General features: G+C 37.6%; 1 protein-coding gene across 13 annotated transcripts in view; it reads left to right on the top strand.

Annotated features, from left to right (window-relative positions):
- BPTF (bromodomain PHD finger transcription factor) overlaps nt 1-23495 on the top strand; it is a 148046-nt gene that overhangs the window by 46852 nt on the left and 77699 nt on the right. For 9 of the 13 annotated variants that reach the window (XM_042915791.1, XM_042915787.1, XM_042915782.1 and 6 more), the window contains exons 3-6: nt 1957-2180; nt 5676-5882; nt 6434-6622; nt 20706-20894. In XM_042915791.1, the coding sequence (XP_042771725.1) occupies nt 1957-2180; nt 5676-5882; nt 6434-6622; nt 20706-20894 (809 nt within the window). The remainder of the gene's footprint in view (nt 1-1956; nt 2181-5675; nt 5883-6433; nt 6623-20705; nt 20895-23495) is intronic. The other 4 variants (XM_042915780.1, XM_042915785.1, XM_042915784.1 and 1 more) reach the window with 4 other exon arrangements.

The raw sequence follows: 23495 nt of genomic DNA, 5'->3' as shown, positions 1-23495 counted from the left end.
CTGCGCCACCCAGGCGCCCCAGCAGATGCTGATTTTAAAGAGCAAAGCAGGGGGTGCTTGGCTGGTTCCGTTGGAAGAGCATGTGACTCCATCTCAGGGCTATGAGTTCGAGCCCCAGGTTGGGGGTAGAGATTCCTTAAATAAAACTTAAATGCTATCTCGCTTTGCTCTTTCTTTTTTTTTCTGTTCATGTTTGAAAAGTTTTGATAATTTCGATATCCATTTATTTATCCATGACTTGATATGTCCCTTCTTTCTTTAGAAATACTGGAGGATTCATTCCTGGAATCCTGCTCAATTTTTATTTATTTGCTACCTTAATAGTAGTAATCATATTTTATATTTATTGATTACTAACAATGTGCCTGGGTACTACAATCTGTGCCTTATTATAACACCTCTAATTCTTATTGCTGACCCTGAAAATAGATACTGTCATTCCCATTTTAGCAGCTAGATGAGGCTCAGAGAGGTGGTGTCTTTTTCATGGTTGCATATCTCATAAATGCCTGAACCCATTTTAAAGCCAGATCTTTCTTTAAAAAAAAATTTTTTTTTTAATGTTTATTTTTGAGAGGGAGGGAGGGGCAGAGAAGAGGAAGACACAGAACCCGAAGCAGGCTCCAGGCTCTGAGCTGTCAGCACAGAGCCCCACGTGGGGCTCGAACACACAGATCGTGAAATCACGAACTGAGCCGAAGTCAGATGCTCAACCATCTGAGCCACCCAGGCGCCCCTAAAGCCAAGTCTTTCTTGAAGCCTAGTTCTTTCAGCTTTGTGAGTTTGCTGTTGAGTAGACAGGAAAGTTAAACTCTCGGCAGGTACCTCACACATGCTCCTGGACTCCTTTCGAACGAGAGAATATCATCGCATGTATTTCTCATAGTCCCGTCGTAGGCCTGAATTTGCCTTGGGTTTGTAGTTAGTGGCCATCCCTGCTGGAGTCTACACCTCCGTTACAAGTGGGTGGGACCTTTGGAGAGATGTAGGCAGGGCTGGGGGCTGCTCCTCTTCTCCCCATTTTGAACTTGGGCCATAAGAAGGGAAGAGACACGAGACATTATTGCTCATTGAGATCACTCTTCAAGGACCAGAATTTGGCAGAGCATTTATACCATGTTGATGGAAATGTTCTAAACTGGATTGTAGTGTCAACCTGCTCTGAGTATAGTTTAAATATTTCTGGTTAAAATTTCATTCGTGTGGTTAGAGTGATATCAGAGTCGACTGAAGTAGAACCAAGACTCCTCCACCGAGCACTCCCACACTTTGAATTTTGAGGTCCTGTTTCTTTTTTCTCCCTTTTCAAGTTTTATTTATGTAAGTAATTTTTACATGCTCTGTGGGGCTCGAACTCATGACCCCAAGATGAAGAGTTGCATGCTCCTTCCACTGAGCCAACCAGGTGCCCCTTGAGATTCTGTTTCTGTGTGTCATATTTTTAGATACCTTTCTCTGCTGCTATACTAATTCCTCTCTCCCCACTATTACAGATTATTTTTTTTCCTTTTTTTTTTTTTTTTTTTTTTTTGAGAGAGAGAGAGAGAGAGAGGGCGGGCAGGGGAGGGGGGAGGAGGGAGAGAGAATCCCAAGCAGGCTCCATGCCCAGTGTGGAGCCTAATGCAGGGCTCAATCTCATAACTGTGAGATAATGACCTGAGCTGAAATCAAGAGTCGGATACTTAACCGACAACTGAGCCACCCAGAGGCCCCACAGATTATTCTATCATAAGCTGCTATGGGCTAGGAAATCCAAATACTTCGAGATTGCTCAACTAGAACAAAAGTAACCCGAGTTTGAATGAGACCGGAGGGGAGTTTTTATGAGCAGATATACTGAACACCTTAAAACGTACAGTTTGTGTTACATATTTTAACTTTTCATTGCGTAGATGGCAGCTGTCAGATCAGTGCCATTATAGCTAACATAGAAAGTGTTTTTGTTCTTTTAAACAGAGAAGAAGATACAGAAAATGAAAATGAGAAGAAAATTTGGTACTACAGCACAAAGGTCCAACTTGCAGAATTAATTGACTGTCTAGATAAAGATTACTGGGAAGCAGAACTCTGCAAAATTCTGGAAGAAATGCGTGAAGAAATCCACCGACACATGGACATAACTGAAGACTTGACCAATAAGGCTCGGGGCAGTAACAAATCCTTTCTGGCGGCAGCTAATGGTAAGAGGGAAATCTTCTCATTTTACTTGTTACTAAATTTGAGATAAATTCTTGGTGTTAAGTCACTACAAAATTTGAAGATATTAACATTTCAAATATGTATATTTTAATTCCCGATACTTTCATTTTCCCAAGAGAACCTTGTTCATCCCAGCATAAATTAGGGATGCTATGCATTTTAGCATTTTGTATATTGCCTCGGTCATTACTAATATTTCCCCAACTGTTTTCTTTAATTCAAGTTACCTTATTATTAGGAACCCTATTTTTAATTATGAGAAATAGTATTCTTTTAAAATTTAGTCTTTGCTTTCTTTTTTATTTTAAGTAAAACTTAATCTTAGAATAGTTTTATAGTTACGGAAAAGTTGCTAAGGTAGAACAGTGTTCCATATAGCCTGCACCAGGTTTCCCCATTAGTAATGTAGTTAGTGTGACACATTTGTCATAAGTAGTGAACCAATATTAATACATTATAATGCCTGAACTCTATACTTTATTCATATTTCCTTATTTTTACTGACATCCTTTTTCTGTCTCATGGTCGCATCCAGAACACCACATTGCATTTACTTATCATGTCTCTTAAGGCTCCTGTAGACTGTCACAGTTTCTCAGACTTCTTATTTATTTATTTATTTATTTATTTATTTATTTATTTTTTTTTTTTTATTTATTAAAAAAAATTTTTTTTAACCTTTATTTATTTTTGAGACAGAGAGAGACAGAGCATGAACGGGGGAGGGTCAGAGAGAGAGGGAGACACAGAATCTGAAACAGGCTCCAGGCTTTGAGCTGTCAGCACAGAGCCTGACGCGGGGCTTGAACTCACAGACTGCGAGATCACGACCTGAGCCCAAGTCGGACGCTTAACCGACTGAGCCACCCAGGCGCCCCATCTCAGACTTCTTATTTTTGATGACCTTGACAGTTTTGATGGGTACTGGTCAGGTATTTAGTAGAATGCCCTCTGTCTGGATTTGTCTGATGTTCTTCTCCCAACTGAGATTATGGATTTGGGGAGGAAGACTACAGAGGTGAAAAGTGCCATTCTTATCATCATACCAAGATTATGTGCCATCAACGTGACTTATCACTGATCATGTTAACCTGGCTCAGGTGGCGTTTGTCAAGTTTCTCCACTATAAAATTACTCCTTCTACCCATGCTGTGCTTTGGGGAAGAAAGTCACTATACATAGCCCACACTCAGGGAGGGGAGAGTTAGGGTCTCCCTCCTGGAGGTAGTGGCTATCTACATAAATTATTTGGGATTTTTCTGCACAGGAGATTTGTCTGTTCTTCTAGTTTATTATTCAGTCATTTATTTATATCGGTGTGGACTCATGGCTATTTACCTTATCGCTCGGGTTATATTTCAATACCTAATTTACCTTGGGTTACCTTGGATTATGGATATTTACTTTATAGTTTGGGTTATATTTCAATACCTAATTTACTTTCTTGCTCAACTTCTTGCTTTGTAAAAGATAATAAATACTTACGATTTTTTTAAAAGTTCAAATAGTATAAAAGGGTATACAGTGAAAAGTGAATCTCCTTCATAATCCCGTTTCACCTTACTTTTTTTCCAGACGTGCTATTATTGCCATTTTTAAAATCCTGCCAGATATATTCTGCATGTTTAATAAGTATCACCTGTGTTTTCTAATAGTGCATTTTAATCTTAGATAAAATGATTAAGACTTTGAAAGTACACTTGAACTGCCTGGCTCTGTTCTTCTATATGTGTTATCTGCTATACATATAATCCTATTAATTTTCCCATTCTCCATTTACTGAAAAATTTCCCCATTTTCTATTTGCTTAAAGTAGAATGTTTATATTTAATAAATATATCTACTTAAGCTATATCGGAGCCTGTTCCTACATGCTCTGCGTCTGTAGTGCCTTTAATTCATGTGTATTTTTTGAGAATGCTATAGTCATACTGTTATATATAAATACTGTTGCATACAAATATACTTCATCTTCAGAAACTAGCAGACTGATTACCAAGGATTGTGTTTATTCATATCTGGTGGTAGGAAGTATTTTTCTGTTACATCTGTTTAGAAAAATATGTAACATTTTCATCAGATAAGCTTTAGTTGTCAGAATTCTTTGGGGAGGTTGTATCCCCTTCTTACTATTTTCTCTCCATACAGTAGATCAAATAATAAGAAATTTTATTACTTTCAGTCAGGCTATATCCCTCTTAGTTTTCTTTCATGAATCATGGCATTAAAATCGGCAAATCTCAGGGCGCCCGGGTGGCTCAGTTGGTTGAGTGTCCGACTTTGGCTCAGGTCGTGATCTCGTGGTTGGTTCATGGGTTCGAGCCCCACGTCGGGCTCTGTGCTGACAGCTCAGAGCCTGGAGCCCGCTTCAGATTCTGTGTCTTCCTTGCTCTCTGCCCCCACCCCCTACTCGCGCGCGTGCTCTCTCCCTCTCAAAAGTAAGTAAAAAAAAACATTAAAAAAATCGAAAATCCCTTTTTATTCTTGCATTCTCAGCTTTTGGTACGATAATAAAGAACTGTCCAGTCCCTTAAAAAGCAATGTTAAGTGTGTTTTTATCAAATATGTTAAATTAGAAATATTTTCTAGAGTGAGCTTGCCTATTCACAAAATTATGTACATAATATCATCTTAACTAATGAACAAAGCCAAAATAAGATGTATAATTAAAATGTTTAGTGGTCTGACTTAGGGGAATGTGAAAAACTAAAAGTGTCCAATATAGAGGAATTAGTTAATTCCATTATGGATTATCATGTGGTAGAACACTAGAGAATTGGAGAATTATGTAAGATACCATGCAAAAACAGTGCCTGGGTCATTGAGGTACTTAAATTCTTCTTCTCTAAAAAAATTCTTTTTCTCTAACTAGGTAATAGACCAGCTTTTATCAAAAAATAACCAACTAGCATAGAATGATTATAGTTGGTATTCTATTTATATTTTTCAAATTTCCTACAATGAGCATGTTATATTTCAGTGTAATTCAGCATGTAGTGTACTTTTTGTTATTAAAAAATTTTTTTTTAATGTTTCTTTATTTTTGAGAGAGAGAGAGAAAGAGCGTGCAAACACTAGTGGGGGAGGAGCTGAGAGAGAGGGAGACACAGAATCCGAAGCAAGCTCCCGGCTCGAGCTGTCAGCACAGAGCCTGACGCGGGGCTCGAACTCATAAACCTCTAGATCATGACCTGAGTTTATCCGACTCAGCTTCCCAGGTGCCCCAAGAGTCAGATGCTTAACCGACTGAGCCATCCAGGTGCCCCTACCATATATTTTCTAGAAGTGAAGATTACCCCATTGGTTGTGTTCTATGGGCATCAATATCGTATCGGTAATCTTGATCCTTATTTCTTAGTTCCGCTGTTTTGACATATGTAACTTTAATAACTTGTATTGAAACTCTTGAGTGACATTTGTGGTACTTTTTCTATATTTGGTATACCTGGAAACAAAATTTTTTGTTTTTGTTGTAGAAGAAATTTTGGAATCCATAAGAGCCAAAAAAGGAGACATTGATATTGTTAAAAGCCCAGAAGAAATAGAAAAGGACAAGAATGAGACTGAGAATAATAACTCCAAAGATGCTGAGAAAAGCAGAGAGGAGTTTGAAGACCAGTCCCTTGAAAAAGATGGTGATGACAAAGCACCAGATGATGATCCTGAGCAAGGAAAATCCGAGGGTAAAAAAATTACTTGGCTAGAAAATAGTATTTCATCAGTGTTATTTATGAAACCTCCAGTTTTGCTTTCAAAATGAAAATGAATCCTTTTTTTTATTACTAATACCTCTATAATTTTATATTTCTAAAGAAATTAGGATATCCTTTCCTCTTGTAACATGTATAATCATTGTAATGAGTTTTATGTATTGGTAGATTTGCTATAATATACCCATATCTCTATTTATACTTCCTAATAAGATACTCTTTCCCTGTAAGATTTGTTGGTGAAAAAAAATCACTATTTTTATACCAGAATATACACTTTTGTATGTGTTACGTTCATTTTTATATTAATTACTTAAACGTTCTTAATATTTTAAATATTCTTAAATACTCTTTGGATTGCCTACTGCAAAAATATCCCAAAATCTAATTGCTTCAAAATGGCCATCAAATAAAAGCAGGTTTTCTTGGTGATCATTCATTTCTAGTAGTTGATTGAATGTGGCCATTTGTCCTAGAGCAATTTAAAGGATATCTTTAAAGTTTTGTTGTGCATTTTACTGTAGAGCCAACAGAAGTTGGGGATAAAGGTAACTCTGTGTCAGCAAATCTTGGCGACAACACAGCAAATGCTTCTCCAGAAGAGACTAGTCCCTCTGAAGGGAGGAGTCCTGTGGGGTGTCTCTCAGAAACCCATGATAGCAGCAACATGGCAGAGAAGAAGGTGGCATCTGAGCTCCCCCAGGACGTGCCAGGTACAGAGGGCAGTGTATCAATGCCTCTGTAATGGGGGGAATCCTTCCCTTTGGTAGTAAGAGCTGAATGTCACCTGGAATTTTAAAGTATGTGTTCATTCATGCTGCTTGCTTACATAAGTGCCATCCCTGATTGCTAAATTGTCACCTAACATTCGGAGTTTGACACATTCTTGCAGTTAGTGCTTGAAACTCATCATAATCTTCATGCTTTTTTAAGTTCATTTAGCTGGTTTTGACTAATAGACTTATTTGTATATTTTATCACCAGATCATAGTGGCAGACATTTTGGTTTTAAGTACTTACATACTAATGGCTCAGTGTTGAATGATTTGACCATTCCAATTCTGTACGTACTAACAAATTAATTTTATGTTTGCATGTGCTTGTGTGGTTTTTTTAAAACATTTCAAACCATGATGTTATGATAGAAAACCATTGTCACAAAACATTTTGTGCAAGATATATTTTGAAATGTGAGTTAACCAATAATCCATATTTTAAGCTTTTCTAAAATTAAAATTGTGCTTGAAGTAAGTTTTATCACACACGAAGGATGTCATTATACCTTTCATTTTGCCTTGTTTTTAAATGAGAAAGAATTTTTATTATAGGAACTGTATATTTTTTTAAAAAGCAAACTAAAAAATTCAGATGAGTAAAACAAAATAAACACTGGTAATCCTACCAGAAAGGAAGAATTGTAGCTAATACCTTGATGGAAATCCTTAATGATTTTTTTCCGTATATTGTAAGAATATCACATATTTTCCAACTTAAGGTACTTTCGTTGCTACATTTCATACTGGGGATGTGATTCTGATGTGTTGGGAGGAAGATAGCATTAGCAGTAGGAAGATTTGATTCTAGATCTGCTTCTGTCATTAAGTCAATGTTATTTAATCTTGCAAGGCCTCAGTGTTCCTTTTCTGTTAACTTGAAGGATTTTGATGATCAACAGTGCTTGTGTGACTGTTCTCAACTGAGTGTTTATAAACAGTAAACTGTTGCTGAAAACACCAGTGTAACATTAGGTTACATGCAGTGATGTGTGTGGAGGGTCCCGAAGAATCACAATAATAAGCTCACCATGTTTTATGCTAATGAGAGACTGGTCACTAAGATGAAGAAAAGTCTGGAAACTGCTATCTGGTGAAATGAATACAGAAACAAATTTAATGAAAAAACTTTTTTTTTTAATGTTTATTTATTTTTGACAGAGAGAGAGAGAGAGAGAGAGCGCGAGCATGAGCAGGGGAGAGGCAGAGAGAGAGGGAGACACAGAATCCAAAGCGGGCTCCAGGCTCTGAGCTGTCAGCACAGAGCCTGATGCAGGGCTCGTGAGATCATGACCTGAGCCGAAGTCAGACGCTTAACCGACTGAGCCACCAAGGCGCCCCTGTTATTTTTGTTATTAGAATGGTTTAAGGGGAGAAACTCTTATCTTAGTATGTGACTTAACACTTTTAAAGGGGACCAAGTGAAATAATATATATAAAAGACTTAGCATAGTATCTGACGCATGTTAACTGCTTAATAAATGTTGGATACTGTCCTTATTGCTGTATAGTCAACTCTTTGAAAGAGTGAGAAAGCCCAGCAAGTAAAAAAATAATAAAGTGGGTGAGTTGAATTATATACATTTACTGATTCACTCACTAGTAGTTAACATAATTCTTCTAAATGAGATCCTTTGTATTTAAACTTTGTATTCAGGTGGTTTTCTTCATGCGTAGTCATGAAAAATTGATTTAGATGAGAACCCGAATAAGAAGTGTTAAGAAAGCTAGAATGGGAGCAAATAGCAATTGTCAGTAGTTGTGATCAGAGTGGATTGGGGCCATTAGCAGGATCAGAGTGCTAGATAGCTGAAGATGCTGTAGATTCGAAACCTGACCATTTAGTAAATCATAGTTCTTTTCTTGACTAGACTAATAAATGAAACCAAACCTAGAAACCTGATAGTCTTATACTTGCTTCCAAAACAATATGAAGCATTTTTAAAGATACTAATTAAACATACCACACCAGTCTTTAAAGAGGAATTTGATACATTTAAAGTAGGTAAAAACATTTTGGTAGGTCCCTGACTGTAAAACTTAATGACACTAGTGACCGAAATGGACAAAGTCAAGGTCCTTGAGGACTTTACTTTCTAATGGGCAGTAGACAGGCCTAATAGTAGAGTTCTGACCCTCAGAGAAGACTATAACGTGTCTCTCTGCTTCCTTCTGTTTCTCTTTCTCTATGAGCTCATTTATTCAACAAATATTTATTGAGCGTAATGGTGCCTGGCAGTGTGCTAGGTACCTTGTGGTGTCCCCGGACCAATTTCTGTTACCATTCTTGACCACTCTGTGGTCGGTAGATGAGATGTGGTATCACAAGAACTAGAGAGGGGGGTTATTCTAGGTGGATGAAAAATAACAACTGATAGAAGGCATCTCACAGGGTTTTCTTTTCTAAATCTTCAGAATGTGTTTAGACACCTAATTTAACGACTAAAGTTTATCAGTAGAAGACTGTCAGATTGGCAAGTGTTCGGTATGGAAAGATATATTATGATAAACTTTTTCATTAAAGTATAGCACTTGGTTAAGTAATATTCAGTAAATAGCTTGATAGATATTTACAAATATCTACACAGGTGGAACACACCTGTGTAACCACATCATTTCCCCTCTTAGCCGCCACTGCCCTCACTCCCACAAAAGCATTTACCATCTTGACTTCTATAAACACCAGTTAGGATTACCTTTAAAAAAATAGTATCATACAGTATATACTTTTTGATGTCCAGTTTTTTTTGCCTCCACAATATGTGTGAGCCATCCAAATGTTGCTTGTAATAGTAGTACATTCCTTTTTATTGTAGTATAATATTCTATTATATAGATAGATGACGATTAATTATGAATTTATTATTCATTTTCTGAGTTGATGGGCATTTGAATGGTTTCCAGTTTGGGACCATTGTGAATAATGCTACTATGAATATTTTTTTGCATGTTTTTTATGCTCATGTATGTACCTTTCTAGAGATACGAATCTAGTTGTGGATTTCCTGGGCCGTTCATTTTATGTATGCTCATCTGTAATAGGTGCCGCTGGTTTTCCAAAGTGGTTGTACAAGTTTATACTTCTATCAGTAGAGTCTACAAGAGTTCTAGCTCCTCTGCATCCTTGCTAACACTTGGTATCATCAGTATCATTCTTCTTTCTTTTCCCCTTTATTTTATCCGTTCTGATGGCAGTGTAGGGATATCTTTTGGTGGTTTGGACTTGCAGTTCCCTGGGGACTACAGATGTTGAGCACCTTTTCATGTATACGAAATATATGTGTATATATAGGTCATTTGGTTACCCTCTTTTGTAAAGGACCTGTTAGTTCCTTTGTTTTCTATTATGTGGTCTCTTTTTCGTTTGTGGTTGTTTCATGGCAGAGGGTTAAATCCAGTCCCTCTGCTCCATCTGGAAGCAGAAATTCCTACGTTGATTCTGTAAGTGTTAACCCAGTCTCATATTCCTGGAATAAATACCATTTGGTTGTGGTGTATTTTCATTCTTATATATTGTTGCATCCAGTTCGTTAATATTTTATTTAGGAGTTGGCACTGATACGTGAGATTGACTTGTAATTTTCCTTTTCTGTTAATGTCCATATCCGGCTTTGGTGTCCAGATGATGCTGGCCTCACAAAATGAGTTGGGGCTAGTTCCCACTCTTTCTGTTGTCTGCAGGAGTTTCTGTGAGTTGGTATTATTTATTAGTTAAATGAAGGGCTTTTTATTTTTTTCATGAAGCCACTTGGTCCTGGAGCTTTTTTTAAATTATTATTATTTTTAATGTTTATTTTTGAGAGAGAGAGAGAGCGTGAGCAGGGGAGGGGAGACAGAGGGAGACACAGAATCTGAAACATGCTCCAGGCTCTGAGCTGTCAGTACAGAGCCTGCTACGGAGCTCGAACCCACCAACTGTGACATCATGACCTGAGCTGAAGTCAGACGCTTAATCAACTGAGGCACCCAGGCACCCGGGCCCTGGGGTTTTTATTGTGGGAAAGATTAATTTTAGATTTGATTTCTTTGATGGATAGTGGGCTATTCATATTTTCTGTTGTTTTATGTCAGGTTTAGTAAGTTGCATTTTTCTAGGAATCTACCTATTTTGCTTAAATTTTAAATTTTATTGGCATAATAACATCCTGTTTCTTTGGTGTCTGCAGGGATCTATAGTGATGTTCTCTTTTTTTTTCAGTCCAGAAATTGGTTATTTGTTTTCTTTTTAATCATCTCACAAAACTTTGTTAAATCTCACAAAACTGTTAACACCTTTTATTAGTCTTTAAGAAAAATAACTTTTGGCTTTGTTGATCCTTTTCTGATTCTGTGTTTATTCCAGTTTATTTCTGATCCTGTCTTTATTATTTCCTTTGCATCTTTGTGGTGTGTTTTTTTTTTTAACTGCTCCTGTTTTTTAAAAAAACTTTATTGAACTATAATTGGCATACAAAAAGTTGTACATATTTAATGTATACTCGATGAGTTTGGAGATAAATATACACTCAGGAAACCATCACCACGATCTGTGACAAACATATTCATCACCTGGCTTTTTTCCCCTGCTTTTAAAATTTTTAAATTTTTATCATTTTTGTGGGTTGCACTTATTTTTTTTAAGTTTATTTATTATTTTGAGAGAGAGAGAGCGCACACACAAAAGTGAGAGAGGGGCAGAAAGAGAGGGAGAGAGAGGATCCCAGGCAGGCTCTGCACTGGCAGCATGGAGCCTGATGCAGGACTCAAACTCACAAACCTTGAGATCATGACCTGAGCCACCCAGGTGCCCTTTGTTGGTTGCATTAAAACAAAACAAAACAAAACAAAACCTCCTCAAAAGAGTATCCTAGTTGATACTAATTATCCTTCTACATTCAAAAAAAATTTATTTATCTATCTATCTATCTATATTAATTTATTTTGAGAGAGAGAGAGAGAGAGAGGGAGCAGGGGAGGGGCAAAGAGAGCAAGAATCCCAAGCAGTGTATAGCCCAACGTGGGGCTTGAACTTACAAACTCTGAGATCATGTCCTGAGCCAGAATCAAGAGTTGGATGCTTAACCAACTGAACCACCCAGGCGCCCCCCATCCTTCTGCATTTAGATGAAAATATTATTTCTCTCTTGGCTCTTCAAGATGGGTGCTTTATGATTTTTAGTTTTTATTTATTTTTTCTATTTCTATTTTTATTATGTTTTTCTATTCCGCTGTCAAGGCTGTAAGTTTCCTTTTTGTGCTGTTGTAGCTGCATCCCACAAATATCATATTGTCTTTGTCATTGAGTTTAAACTATTTTCTAATTTCCATTATGATATAGTTTTCTCCCCCCCGCCCCTTCTGGTTATCGTTTTGTTACTGATTTTTAGCTTACCCACTGTAATCAGAGAAATTGTTGAGGCTTTTTTTAATGGTTCAGTATTTGGTTAATGTTGACAAGTGTCTCACGCACGCTTGAAGAGAATATATGTGTTTCAGTTGGGTGCAGTATTGGACAATCAGGTCAAAGTTTATTGTTTTATTTTTTTTATTTTTTAGAGAAAGAGAGCATGAGTGGGGGAGGGGGGAGAGGGGCGGAGGGGTGGGGGGGCAGAGGGAGAGAGGGAGAGGGAGACAGGGAGGGAGAGAGAGAGAGGGAGACAGAGAGAGGGAGAGAGAGAGGGAGGGAGGGAGAGAGGGAAAGAGAGAGGGAGGGAGAGAGGGGAGGGGGGAGAGGGGCGGAGGGGTGGGGGGGCAGAGGGAGAGAGGGAGAGGGAGACAGGGAGGGAGAGAGAGAGAGGGAGAGAGAGAGAGGGAGAGAGAGAGGGAGGGAGAGAGAGAGAAGGAGAGAGGGAGAGAGAGAGGGAGGGAGGGAGAGAGAAGGAGGGAGGGAGGGAGGGAGAGAAGGAGAGAGGGAAAGAGAGAGGGAGGGAGGGAGAGAGGGAGGGAGGGAGAGAAGGAGAGAGGGAAAGAGAGAGGGAGGGAGGGAGAGAGGGAGGGAGGGAGAGAAGGAGAGAGGGAGGGAGGGAGAGAGGGAGGGAGGGAGGGAGGGAGAGAGAGAGAGAGAGAGAGAGAGAGAGAGAGAGAGAGAGAGAGAGAATATATCTTAAGCAGGCTCCACGCCCAGCCTAGAGCCCAATGCTGGGTTATATCCCACCGCTCTGGGATCATGAGCCAAGCCAAAATCAAGAATCAGACGCTCAACCGACTGAGCTATCCAGGTGCCCCTGGGTCAAGGTTTTTAATTGTGTCGTTCAAATCTATATCCTTCCTAGTATTTGTTTTCCTTCTCTGTGAGATATTTTAAAATTACTTCTAACAGTTTACTGTGGAGTTTCTTTTTGTCAGTTTTTGCATTACATAGTTTGAGGCTGTGTAATTAGGTGCACATAATCTTTATAGTTCTTGTTCAGTTAACTTTCTCATTGTAAAATAATCCTTTATCTTTAATAACATTTCTAAGCTACCATAGCCTGCTTTTGGTTAGTGTTTATATTGTATGTCTTTTCTGGAACAGAAAGGCGTTTTTTAAATAATGTGAGAATTTAAATTTCCTTAGAAATATATCCAGAATCTCTTGAGAAAGACATGTACTTTAGAATTTCTTTAGAAGTAAATGTGTATTGGAGCGCCTGGCTGGCTCAGCTGGTAGAGCATCTGACTCTTGGGATTATGGGTTTGAGCCCTGCGTTGGATATAGCTTAAAAATTTTTTTAAAGCCTTAAAAAAAAGAAAAGAGTAAATGTATAGTATTTCAAGCTGTATTTTGACATAAAGTCTTGTCAGAGAGTACTGTCATTTTTATGTAATATGATTAATGAATTTACGCAAAGGAAACATTACAAATTTATGGTCTAAAAATCTGTGGGAGTGGGAACATGAGAAAAGTAGGCAGGTTTCATGATGTCATATTGGGTACGATCAGTGATCAGAAAGATTTTATGTGGCTAAGATTGAAGATTAAGCTGAAAAGTTGGCAGCCATATTTTGGGCAAGGTTGGTAGCCATCACTTAAAGAAATTAATCTCTTAATATGCCTATTCCTTAGATTTTTTTCTTGCATCTGTGTTCCAGACGTTTCACTTTAGTCCATGAAAATACTTACGTAGCCAAAAACAACCCCATGTAGCAAGTATGTTATTTAGTATAACTTCGTTATAGTTAACAAAGGCTCAATTTAGGAATTACACTTTTTTTCCTGGATTTTAGATGAGAAACTTTTTGTACCAGAATGTTGAGTTTTAAATTCATAAGTGGAGAGAGAAGGACACATAACTTTCTAACATTTTAAACTCAAATCCACTGTGAGTGTTTGTATTCAGACATGATGCACACAGTATCTGTCTCAAGTTCATGCCTCTAGATTTAATCACTGGGATTAGGAACATATGAGTAGTAGATAAAACTGGTTTTATTTCCATAACTATAATTGTTTGAAAACGTTTCCATGGACATATTGAAACTCTAACATCTATAAAGTTCAACTAAAAGAACATTGATTTAATCTATTTCTTAACTTTCTGAGATAATGACATTTTAAAAGATAGGCACTTTGTTTTAGTTTTGCATTTTATTACCAGGGAAATTCAGTGGGTAAGAAGCTATTGGTACTAGACGTTGATCTCATGTAGTAGCCACATTTTAGCTCACTGAGTTGATCGGTAAAGGCTTTGGGAACCTCTGCAGCTAAATACTCTTTTGTTTCTTATTCTTTTTAATATGTTTGGTTTTAGTTTCTAGTCATACACATTCTGGTTATTTTACCTCATTTTCTTTCTTAAAAAAATTCCTTTAGTACCTTCAGAAGGAAAATTTACTTTTTTTCTCTTTGTAGTACTTTGCTTAGAAATTTTTTAGGCTTTGGTGTTAATGTTCAGACGTTGAAGATCAAGGGGTATTTTTGGTTTGAGGGATGACTACAAAATTACCTTATTTTTACTCATTTACCTCATGTCTAATGAAAATGGTATCGTAAGTACCAAAACTTACAATATTTGCCATAGGGCTAGAACATTTGGCCTTTGGAACATTTGGAAATGTATATGTTGCGGGGGTGGGGGTGCCTCGGTAGTTCAGTAGCTTAAGCGTCTGACTTTGGCTCAGGTCATGATTTCATGGTTTGTGAGTTCAAGCCCCACGTTAGGCTCTGCCTGCTTCGGATCCTCTTGTCTCCCCCTCTCTTTTCCCCTCCTTGCTTGTGTGCGCATTCTCTCTTTCTCTCTCTCTCTCTCAAAAATAAATAAATATTAAAAAATGTATGTTGGTAGACAGTACCTTCTTGGTGGTGTTTTGAAGCAAACGGTTCATATTTCCTTTAATTCTGTAGCCAAATGAAATAAAGAAGTGAAGAGTTCTAGAACAATTAAGGTTTATTTATTAATTTTTTTAGTAATCTCTACACCCAGTGTGGGGCTTGAACTCATGACCCCAAGATCAAGAGTTGTACCCGCTTCTGACTGAGCCACCCAAGCGCCCCTAGAACAATTATTTAAAAAAAACAAAACAAAACCCAAAGTCAGTATTCTACACTGAAATGGAGGAAAACACTGTTTTCCACTCAAGACAAATTAACTGGGGACAAACTAACAAAAAAGCTATATGTTTTATGAGTTTGTGGTAGTCCTCAGCTTATTGTCACCTCGAAAGTTTAAATGGATAGAATCTGAACTCCCATTTGCTTTCAGTGGGTTATTGGCTTTTTTTAAATATCAGAATACCTGGCAAGGGATTGATTCCCTGTTCTTTATGAAGTACCATTATCTCTCTACTAGCAGAAAACACTTTCTCTAAAGAATTTTAAGATGTGTATAGTCAGAATCTCTTAAGTTCCTATTCCAGAATTCTTTTCTTTTCTTTTTAATGTTTACCTACTTATTTTGAGAGAGAGTGCTTGAGCATAAGCGTGCACGCAAACAGGGGAGGGCGGAGGGGTGGGGATATCCCAAGCAGGGTTGCCTGAGCCTGATGTGGGGCTCGATCCCACAACTGTGAGATTATGTCTTGAGCCAAAATCAAAAGTCGGGTGCTCAACCGAGTCACCCAGGTGCCCCCCAGAAGTATTTTCTTAGTTAAAACCATACTTGGAGTATATTATGTTAAAAAAGTTTTTGTGGGCTGGTGTAGAATCTAATCACTTTTTATTTTTCTGTGAGAAAGTACACTCTGAACTCTGAGCTCATAAATGAGGGGATTTCTTTCCTTCTTTCTTTATTTTTTTCTTTCTTGGGATGATTATCTTTATATATTGTTTCATTATTTGAGAAGATGTTAATTAGACCTTTATAAATTAGGACTGCTGCGCTTTACAAATCTAGACTTTACAGCTGTGAAAAGAATGGTTAGTGAAGAATTTGATATTATTCATGTGAGACTTCTTTTGTTTCAGATATATGCATTTTCCCAACAAGAGTTAGTTGATTGTGTTAGTGGCTTGCAGCTGTCAGATATTAAATTATTTCCATCCTTCACATAAAATTTGTTTACTATAAAAATTTTCAACCATACACAGAAGTTAAGAGAAGAGCATAATGGCTGCATCCCCACTACCATATATCTAACACTTAGATAGAAAATTGTCAAGATTTTGTCATATTTGCTTTACCCATGATTTTTTTTACTCCGCCCTTTTTTTGCTGAAATAAAAAATTGTTTTCTTTTTTTTTTTTTTTTATTTTTTTAACGTTTATTTATTTTTGAGACAGAGAGAGACAGAGCATGAACAGGGGAGGGGCAGAGAGAGAGGGAGACACAGAATCCGAAACAGGCTCCAGGCCCTGAGCGGTCAGCACAGAGCCCGACGCGGGGCTCGAACTCACGGACCGTGAGATCATGACCTGAGCCGAAGTCGGATGCTTAACCGACCGAGCCACCCAGGTGCCCCAAAATTGTTTTCTTTTTTGACCCTAGGTGTACACTGTTAGATAAATCATAATCCTTAGTTAATTGTACTCATCATTGACCATTGTATAGTCCCCCTTAATTTATTCATTAAGGTTTTAAATTGCTTAATGGTAATGAAAATAAATACTTAGGAACCTGTCACTTAAAACAAAGAGCTAAGTCCTGCTTTGAAACTAACCTGCATCTATAATCATCTCCCCAGTCATATCCCCTGCCTCCCTCTCCCCTGCCTGAAGTAAATTGTCACTCTGAAACCTGTGTTCACTAACATGTTTTGTTTTTATAAGGGATACACGGTAGAATCAAGACTATTGATACTGGAGCTCAAAGCGATGTATAATTCACATGCTTTTGCTTCGTTGAATTGATTTACATGATTTGCTAAAAAACTGTATATTTCTCTTTTAGTTGTTTTAATCTTGATAGCAGGTGTATTGTGTTACATATTATTTAAAACCCTTTTAAAAATATATCCTTTTTTCAAAATGTTTATTTATTTATTTTTGAGGGAGAGAGGGAGGAAGGGGCAGAGAGAGAGGTAGAGAATCCCAAGCAGGCTCCACGCTATCAGCGCAGAGCCTGACGTGGGGCTCAAACCCGCAAACTGTGAGATTATGACCTGAGCCGAAATCAAGAGTCAAATACTTAAATGACTGAGCCACCCAGGCATCCCTAGAACCTTTTCAAAAAAAAATATTTATTTATTTTGAGGCAGGGGAGGAGGGAGGGATGGAGGGAAAGAGAGAGAGAGAGAGAAAGAGAGAGAGAGAGACTGTGCACAAGCGGGGGAAGGGCAGAGTGGGAGAGAGAATCCTAAGCAGGCTCCACGCTGAATACAGAGTCGGACACAGGACTTGGTTTCACAACCGTGAGATCATGACCTGACCCAAAATTAAGAGTCAGATGCTCAACTGACTGAGCCTCCCAGGTGCCCCATTACATATGGTTTTACATCTCTTGAGTCTCTTAGTCTAGAGGACTCTGTTTCCCCCAATTCTTTCTGTACGCCGTTGACTTGTTGAAGAATACTAGTGTAATCCTGCTATGGGTATCGTGCATTTGGAACTTGTCTGTTTCCTTCTTCTTAGTGTTCTTTAATTTATTCTAAAAGCTTGATTACATATATTACAAACATTAACTGTTTTTGGCAAGAATATTCCATAAGCTATGTGCTCTGGGTACTTCAAATCATATAGCATCAAAAGGCTCATGATATGATGTCTGTTTGTTTTGCCTTTATAAATGGTGAAATTGATCAGTGAGTTCAGGTAGTGACATTATAAAATTTCCTGTTAACCTCTCATTCATTCATGGTCATTTCAGAAATAGTTATCTATTTGGAGATTATAATACATTGATTTTTTTTTTCTTTTCCTTTTTTTTTTTTTAACTGAAATTCTGTGGAGAATTTTCCCTCATTAACCAAGGCTGTGTGAATACCTTGAACTGTAGTCAGAGCAGGAATAAATGCTTAAGTTATTTCTCTTTAATTTTAATTTTCAGAGTCAGGAGTTGGTATAACAGTTACCTTCGGTGGTGAGTCATGAGTTATGGACTTTTACACAAGGGCATGGCTTTCTCATTTTAAGAATCTGTTTGAGATCCTGGACCTTCATATAGTCAGTTTCTTTCATTCAGTTGTAGTTATTTATTTTGCTTAAATTGACCACAGTCCCCTTCGTGTTGGCTTTTGAGTCCTTTTTCCATAACCCTGGTAACCTTAGATAGCGTTTCCACTTTTTGGCAGAATAAGACGTGTGGGGCTTCCCTTATGTATTTCTTTCTCCAGACCTGGAATTAGTCATTCCTCCAAGAAGCCCTGGTGGTTCCTTTTAGTGGGGAATGATATTTAGAGACCACAATCTGGACCCAGAGTATTACTGCTTTGGGCTGTCGCTGCCTCTAGGCCTTTTTGGTGGGTGGTGTTAGCAAATAAGTATTTTTGAAAAGACAAAGACAAAGACCATCAATTCATATTGACATTTCAATTCAGATTGAGGATTTCATACCTAGTTTTGGTGTTTTTTTTCTTTTTTTTGTTTTTGTTTTTAAACTTGCATCACTTCCCTTACACTGAAAGCCTTATTAGCTCTTAACAGAGTAGTAACTTACATTTTTGCTTTATTCTCATACAGATATCCATTAATAATAATGTTATTAATATTAATACCGTGGTATACATTAATAAGAAATGATTTTGTGGGCACCTGGGTGGCTCAGTCGGTTTAAGTGTTTGACTCTTGGTTTTGGCTCAGGTCATGATCTCATGGTTCATGGGTTCGAGCCCCATGTTGGGCTCTGTGCTGACAGAGGGATTCTCTTTCCCTCTCTCTCTGCCCCTCCCCAGCTTATGCACATGTGTGCACTCTCAAATAAATTAAAAAAAAAAAGGAAATTATTTTGAATATCATAGCAATTTTGTAATAACAATATTACTGTTGACAGTAAGACCACTGAATAGCATTTCAGAGTTTTTTTGTAGCTCTCTATTCATCCTTATGCTGTATTTCCATTAAGGATGTATAGTCAAAGTACTGTGTTTCAAAGTCACTTAAAATAATTTTTATTTTATGGTTATGTCAACAACTTGATATACAATTAGGTTCATTTCAGTTTTCAATTTTTAGGGATTGCATTTCTAACTTTAATTTTAAAAAAATGTAAAACAGTTACATGATTCCAAAATCAAACTGTGTAACTGTGTATATTCCCTCTCTAGGTAATCATTTCCTTTCCTTCCCTCTTAGGTAGTCATTTGTATTAATTTTTGGTTATTTTTCCAGTATTTTAAAAATTTTTATAAGTAAAGGCAAAAATCTGTCCTTAAACTTGTATTTTTCTCCCCTTCTTACACAGAAGTTGGCATACTATAAGTACTATTTCACACTTTGCTTTTTTATATTTAATCATTCATATGTGGATATAGTGATTTTCCTTGTCCTGTTATGGTGCATGATATTTCATGTGTGTGTCACCTTTTTTTCGACCAGTGCCCCATTGATGGACATTGTGTCTCTGGTCTTTCGCCATTATAAATAATGCTGGAATGAGTAGCTCTGTAAATAAGTAATTTAGTATTTTTTTGCCAGCGTATTTTGGGATGGATTTCTAGACATGGGATTGGTAGGTTACGAGCGAGTGCACATGTAGATATTGTCAGTTCCTTTTTATGCGCTTTGCCCCATTTTTCACTCTCACAGTGTTGTGTGTGGGAGTACCTGTTAGCAAACTGCCTCTTCACCTGAATGTATTATGAGACTTGGAATTTTGCCAGTCTGATAGCTGGGAAGCTCCGTATAGTTTTCCTTTGCATTTCTGTTAGTTTGAATTAAGTGAGCGTTTTTCCATATGTTTCAAGGCCATTTTTACTTCTTTTGTGACTGCTTATAGATTTTCTCGTTTTCCTATCAGGTTGTTAGGATTCTTCTCTCAAAAAAAACTAGGAACTCATTATTCATTAGAGATAGCCTTTGTGATATACGGCCAACCACTTTTTAATTTAGGGGATTGATTTTAAAAGTATCTTAGTGGCAAAATGAAATACAGAGGGAGGGAGGCTCTTAATTTCTGAACTACCATGGAAAGACCTAGGCTCTCCGTTCATGGTAGTGTTCATTTTGATGATTCTTTAGGAGCAGTACTCTTACTGCTAACTATTAAATTGCTCTTAAAATTTACAATGACTTAAGCATTACCTTCTAGTTAATTTGGGAGCACAGAATTCAAGCAGAAAATCTTAGAGATAAATAATCCTGTTTAATACTGTTCCTAATACTGTTTGACACCTTTTTGGAAAGAATATAAATTTCAGATTTTGAGGGATTATCTCAAACCCATTTCTACATTTTGTGGGATAATTCTATCACTTTATTCTTCTTCTTCAGCTCTGGGGTAACTGAAAGGCTGTCTGCCTTGTGCTAGAGACTAAGATGGTAAGAGTCTGAGCTAATAGACTGAAAGGCTTAAAAAACAACTCCTAGGGTGTTGCTTGTAAATCTCAGACGTTACATCCTTCCTACATGAGCAGCTTTTCTTTTTGAAATCTAGCTTTGTAATGCAAACCTGAAACAGTGAAATGTCTTTTCTGGCAAAGCAGTGGCTTTTCATGTGATTTCTAATCTAAAAATCAGATATTCTATTTTTCTAGAAGACCCTAACAAGACCTGTGACAGCAGTAACACTAGTGCTACCACTACCTCCATCCAGCCTAATCTGGAAAACAGTAACAGCAGCAGTGAACTAAATTCTTCCCAGAGCGAATCTGCTAAGGCAGCTGATGAGCCTGAAAATGGAGAAAGAGAGTCTCATACACCTGTCTCTATTCAAGAAGAGATAGGTAAGAATACACTTCATCCATTCAAGCGAGCTTTTTAATTTTTTTAATTTTTAATTTTTCGAATAAAAGTTTGATGGGGTGGGAAGACCTAGATTTTCTTTGCCTTTTTTGCTTCTTGTTTTTTTTGTTTTTTTTTTTTTAAGCACGAATAGCACTTGCATTCATTGTCTTTATTTAAAAAAATGCGAAAGCACACAGGAAAAAATCTTTTTACTACCCCCTCCCCACAGGTAACCACTGTCAACAGTTTGGTGTGTAACATTTTCTATTTTTTTCCACGTGGTTACATAATGTATGTGCGCTTACAAGAAGGTTTATTTTTATTTTATTTTATTTTTTCGCAAAAATGGAATCATTTTGCATGTATGGTTCTGCACCTTGCTTTTTTTTTTTTCCATGTAGGGGACCTTTTCATGTAGGGGACCTTTTCATGATATAAATTGAATTCGTTCATTTTTTTTTTTTTAACTGCTGCATGGTACTCCACGGTATGGATGAACAGTAATTTATTTACTATTTCTCTATTAGTGGACATTGAGTCTGTTAACAGTTTTTTTCTTATTACAAATAGTGGTGCTTTTTTAAACATCGTTAGCATATATCTTTGTGTATTTATGTAAATATTTCTGGCAGTATAGGAACAGTAAGTGAAATTGCTGGGCCAAATGGTAGGTACATTTTAAAAATAGTGATGACTGCTGCTTAATTGTACATTAAAAGGGATTTATACCAATAATTTACATAATAGGTTATTTCTTCATACATACGAAGAAGAATTCAACATCATCCACCTTTTACATTTTTGCTAATGGTGAAAAATATTTCATTTAAAAATTTGCATATCGTTGCTTACTAATATGGTTGAGTTTCTTTTTATGTGTTTGTTGGACTTTCAGTGAATTGCTGATTCATATCTTTTGTTCGTTTTTTCCTGTTGAGTCTTGACAGTTTTTCTTAATGAGTTTTAGGAATGCTTTATGTATTATGGCTATTATCTTTGATTTTATGTATATACTTACATAGTCACTGCTTGCTTTTAACTCTTCCTGTTATCTTGTTATACAGATATTTTTATATAGTTAAATTCCTTTCTTTAAGGTTTCTCTGGATTTTGTGTTTTACTCAGGAAAACCCTACCCCAAGCATGTACATGTTTTACAGTAATTTCACATAGTACTTCTGTAACTTGGTTTTTAATCCTGTATAATTTTGTGTATGGTGTGAGATAGAGATCTGTTTTAATTAGAACTTCTTTTCAGTTGCAAGCTGCCAAACCAGCTCAAAGTAGCTTCAGTGAAAAGGGAATGTAATTAGCTCGTGTAATGGGGAAATTCAGATACCTGGACCCCCAGGTATCAAAGCTTTTCTGTCTTCCTCTCTTTCTCTCCCACCTTTTGATCGGCATGTGTTTGTGTGTTAACTTCATTCTCTCCTGATGCAGACAGGCCTTTTCCAAGTGGCAGGGAAGATGGCACCAGCGGTTTGTATTCCTATCTTTCCAAGGTCTGTGACCCAAAGGCAAGGCCCCTACTCCTGCTCCAAATCAAAAGTCCTTGAGGAAGAAATTTGAGTGGCCTATCTTGGACATATTGTTCCCACTCCTGTGGCCAGGGCAGGCAAGGTATTCTACTTGATGGCTCCAGCAAAAGTGTATGACTGGAGCGGGGTAGGAGTGGTTTTCCAAAGAAAGAGGGATGCTGCAAAGATAGGAAACAAGTACCCACAGCTCTACCCTTTGGTAGCTCGACACAAACATATTTACTCAAATTTAAAACGGTTTCTGCTGAACACAATGTGAAGATCTCACCACAACTGAAGAGGTTTTCAAAAACTTCCCAAAAGTACATCTGGTAGTTGTAACTTTATCTAGAACTTCTGGGTATTGTGTATTGTTTTTGATTTGGTCTGGATGTAGCTTCTCTCAATCTCACAATCTGTGAGCCAGATTATGAATTTAATCTTTCTATAACACTTGCTATCCTGATAGTGGAAGGTATTCTCTGGTGAATCTGGCTGCCCTTGGTGTTTTGGAGGGTGGCTGTGGATGAAATGTGAGAAGTACCTGGGAAGATCCCCCTTCCAGAGGCCAATCTGCTTTAGCAGCCTGGTTCTTGCTGGCTGTTTTCCAGAATGGGTTGCTGGGGATTGCTGTAGGTTTAAATAATCATCTCTCTCAGCATGGCAGATTGGGAGTTTTTTCTGGCAGTAGCACTCCCTGGTAGATTGCCTGGGTTCCCAGCCTAGCACCTAATACCCAGAAACTCTGCTCAGGGTCTCTCAAGGTGTAGCCACCGTACTTGCTCTGTGGGTCTGCTTTTCAGACCAGATTCCCTAGCCTGCAGGTAAATAAAGTCTGCCTAGGCTTCTGCCTCCTGCCATCCTTAAACAACGAGCTCCAGAGGCTGGCTTAAAGCCGCTCTGTACTCTGCCTCCAGGCTGCATGGAAGTGATTCACTCCTTTATAATAGGAGGAATGTGGCCTCTGGGTAGGGGGTGTTAGACAGGCCTTGTTCCCTTTCTCTGCCACTTGAAGTCTTACCCCTAAGGATGAATTTTATACCTCCTTTCTCTTATTTGCATGCAATTTAGCAAGTGTCAGGG

Source organism: Panthera leo, chromosome E1 (assembly GCF_018350215.1).
Source record: "Panthera leo isolate Ple1 chromosome E1, P.leo_Ple1_pat1.1, whole genome shotgun sequence".
NCBI classification, from domain to species: domain Eukaryota; kingdom Metazoa; phylum Chordata; class Mammalia; order Carnivora; family Felidae; genus Panthera; species Panthera leo.
This window is presented reverse-complemented; position numbering and strand designations above follow the sequence as displayed.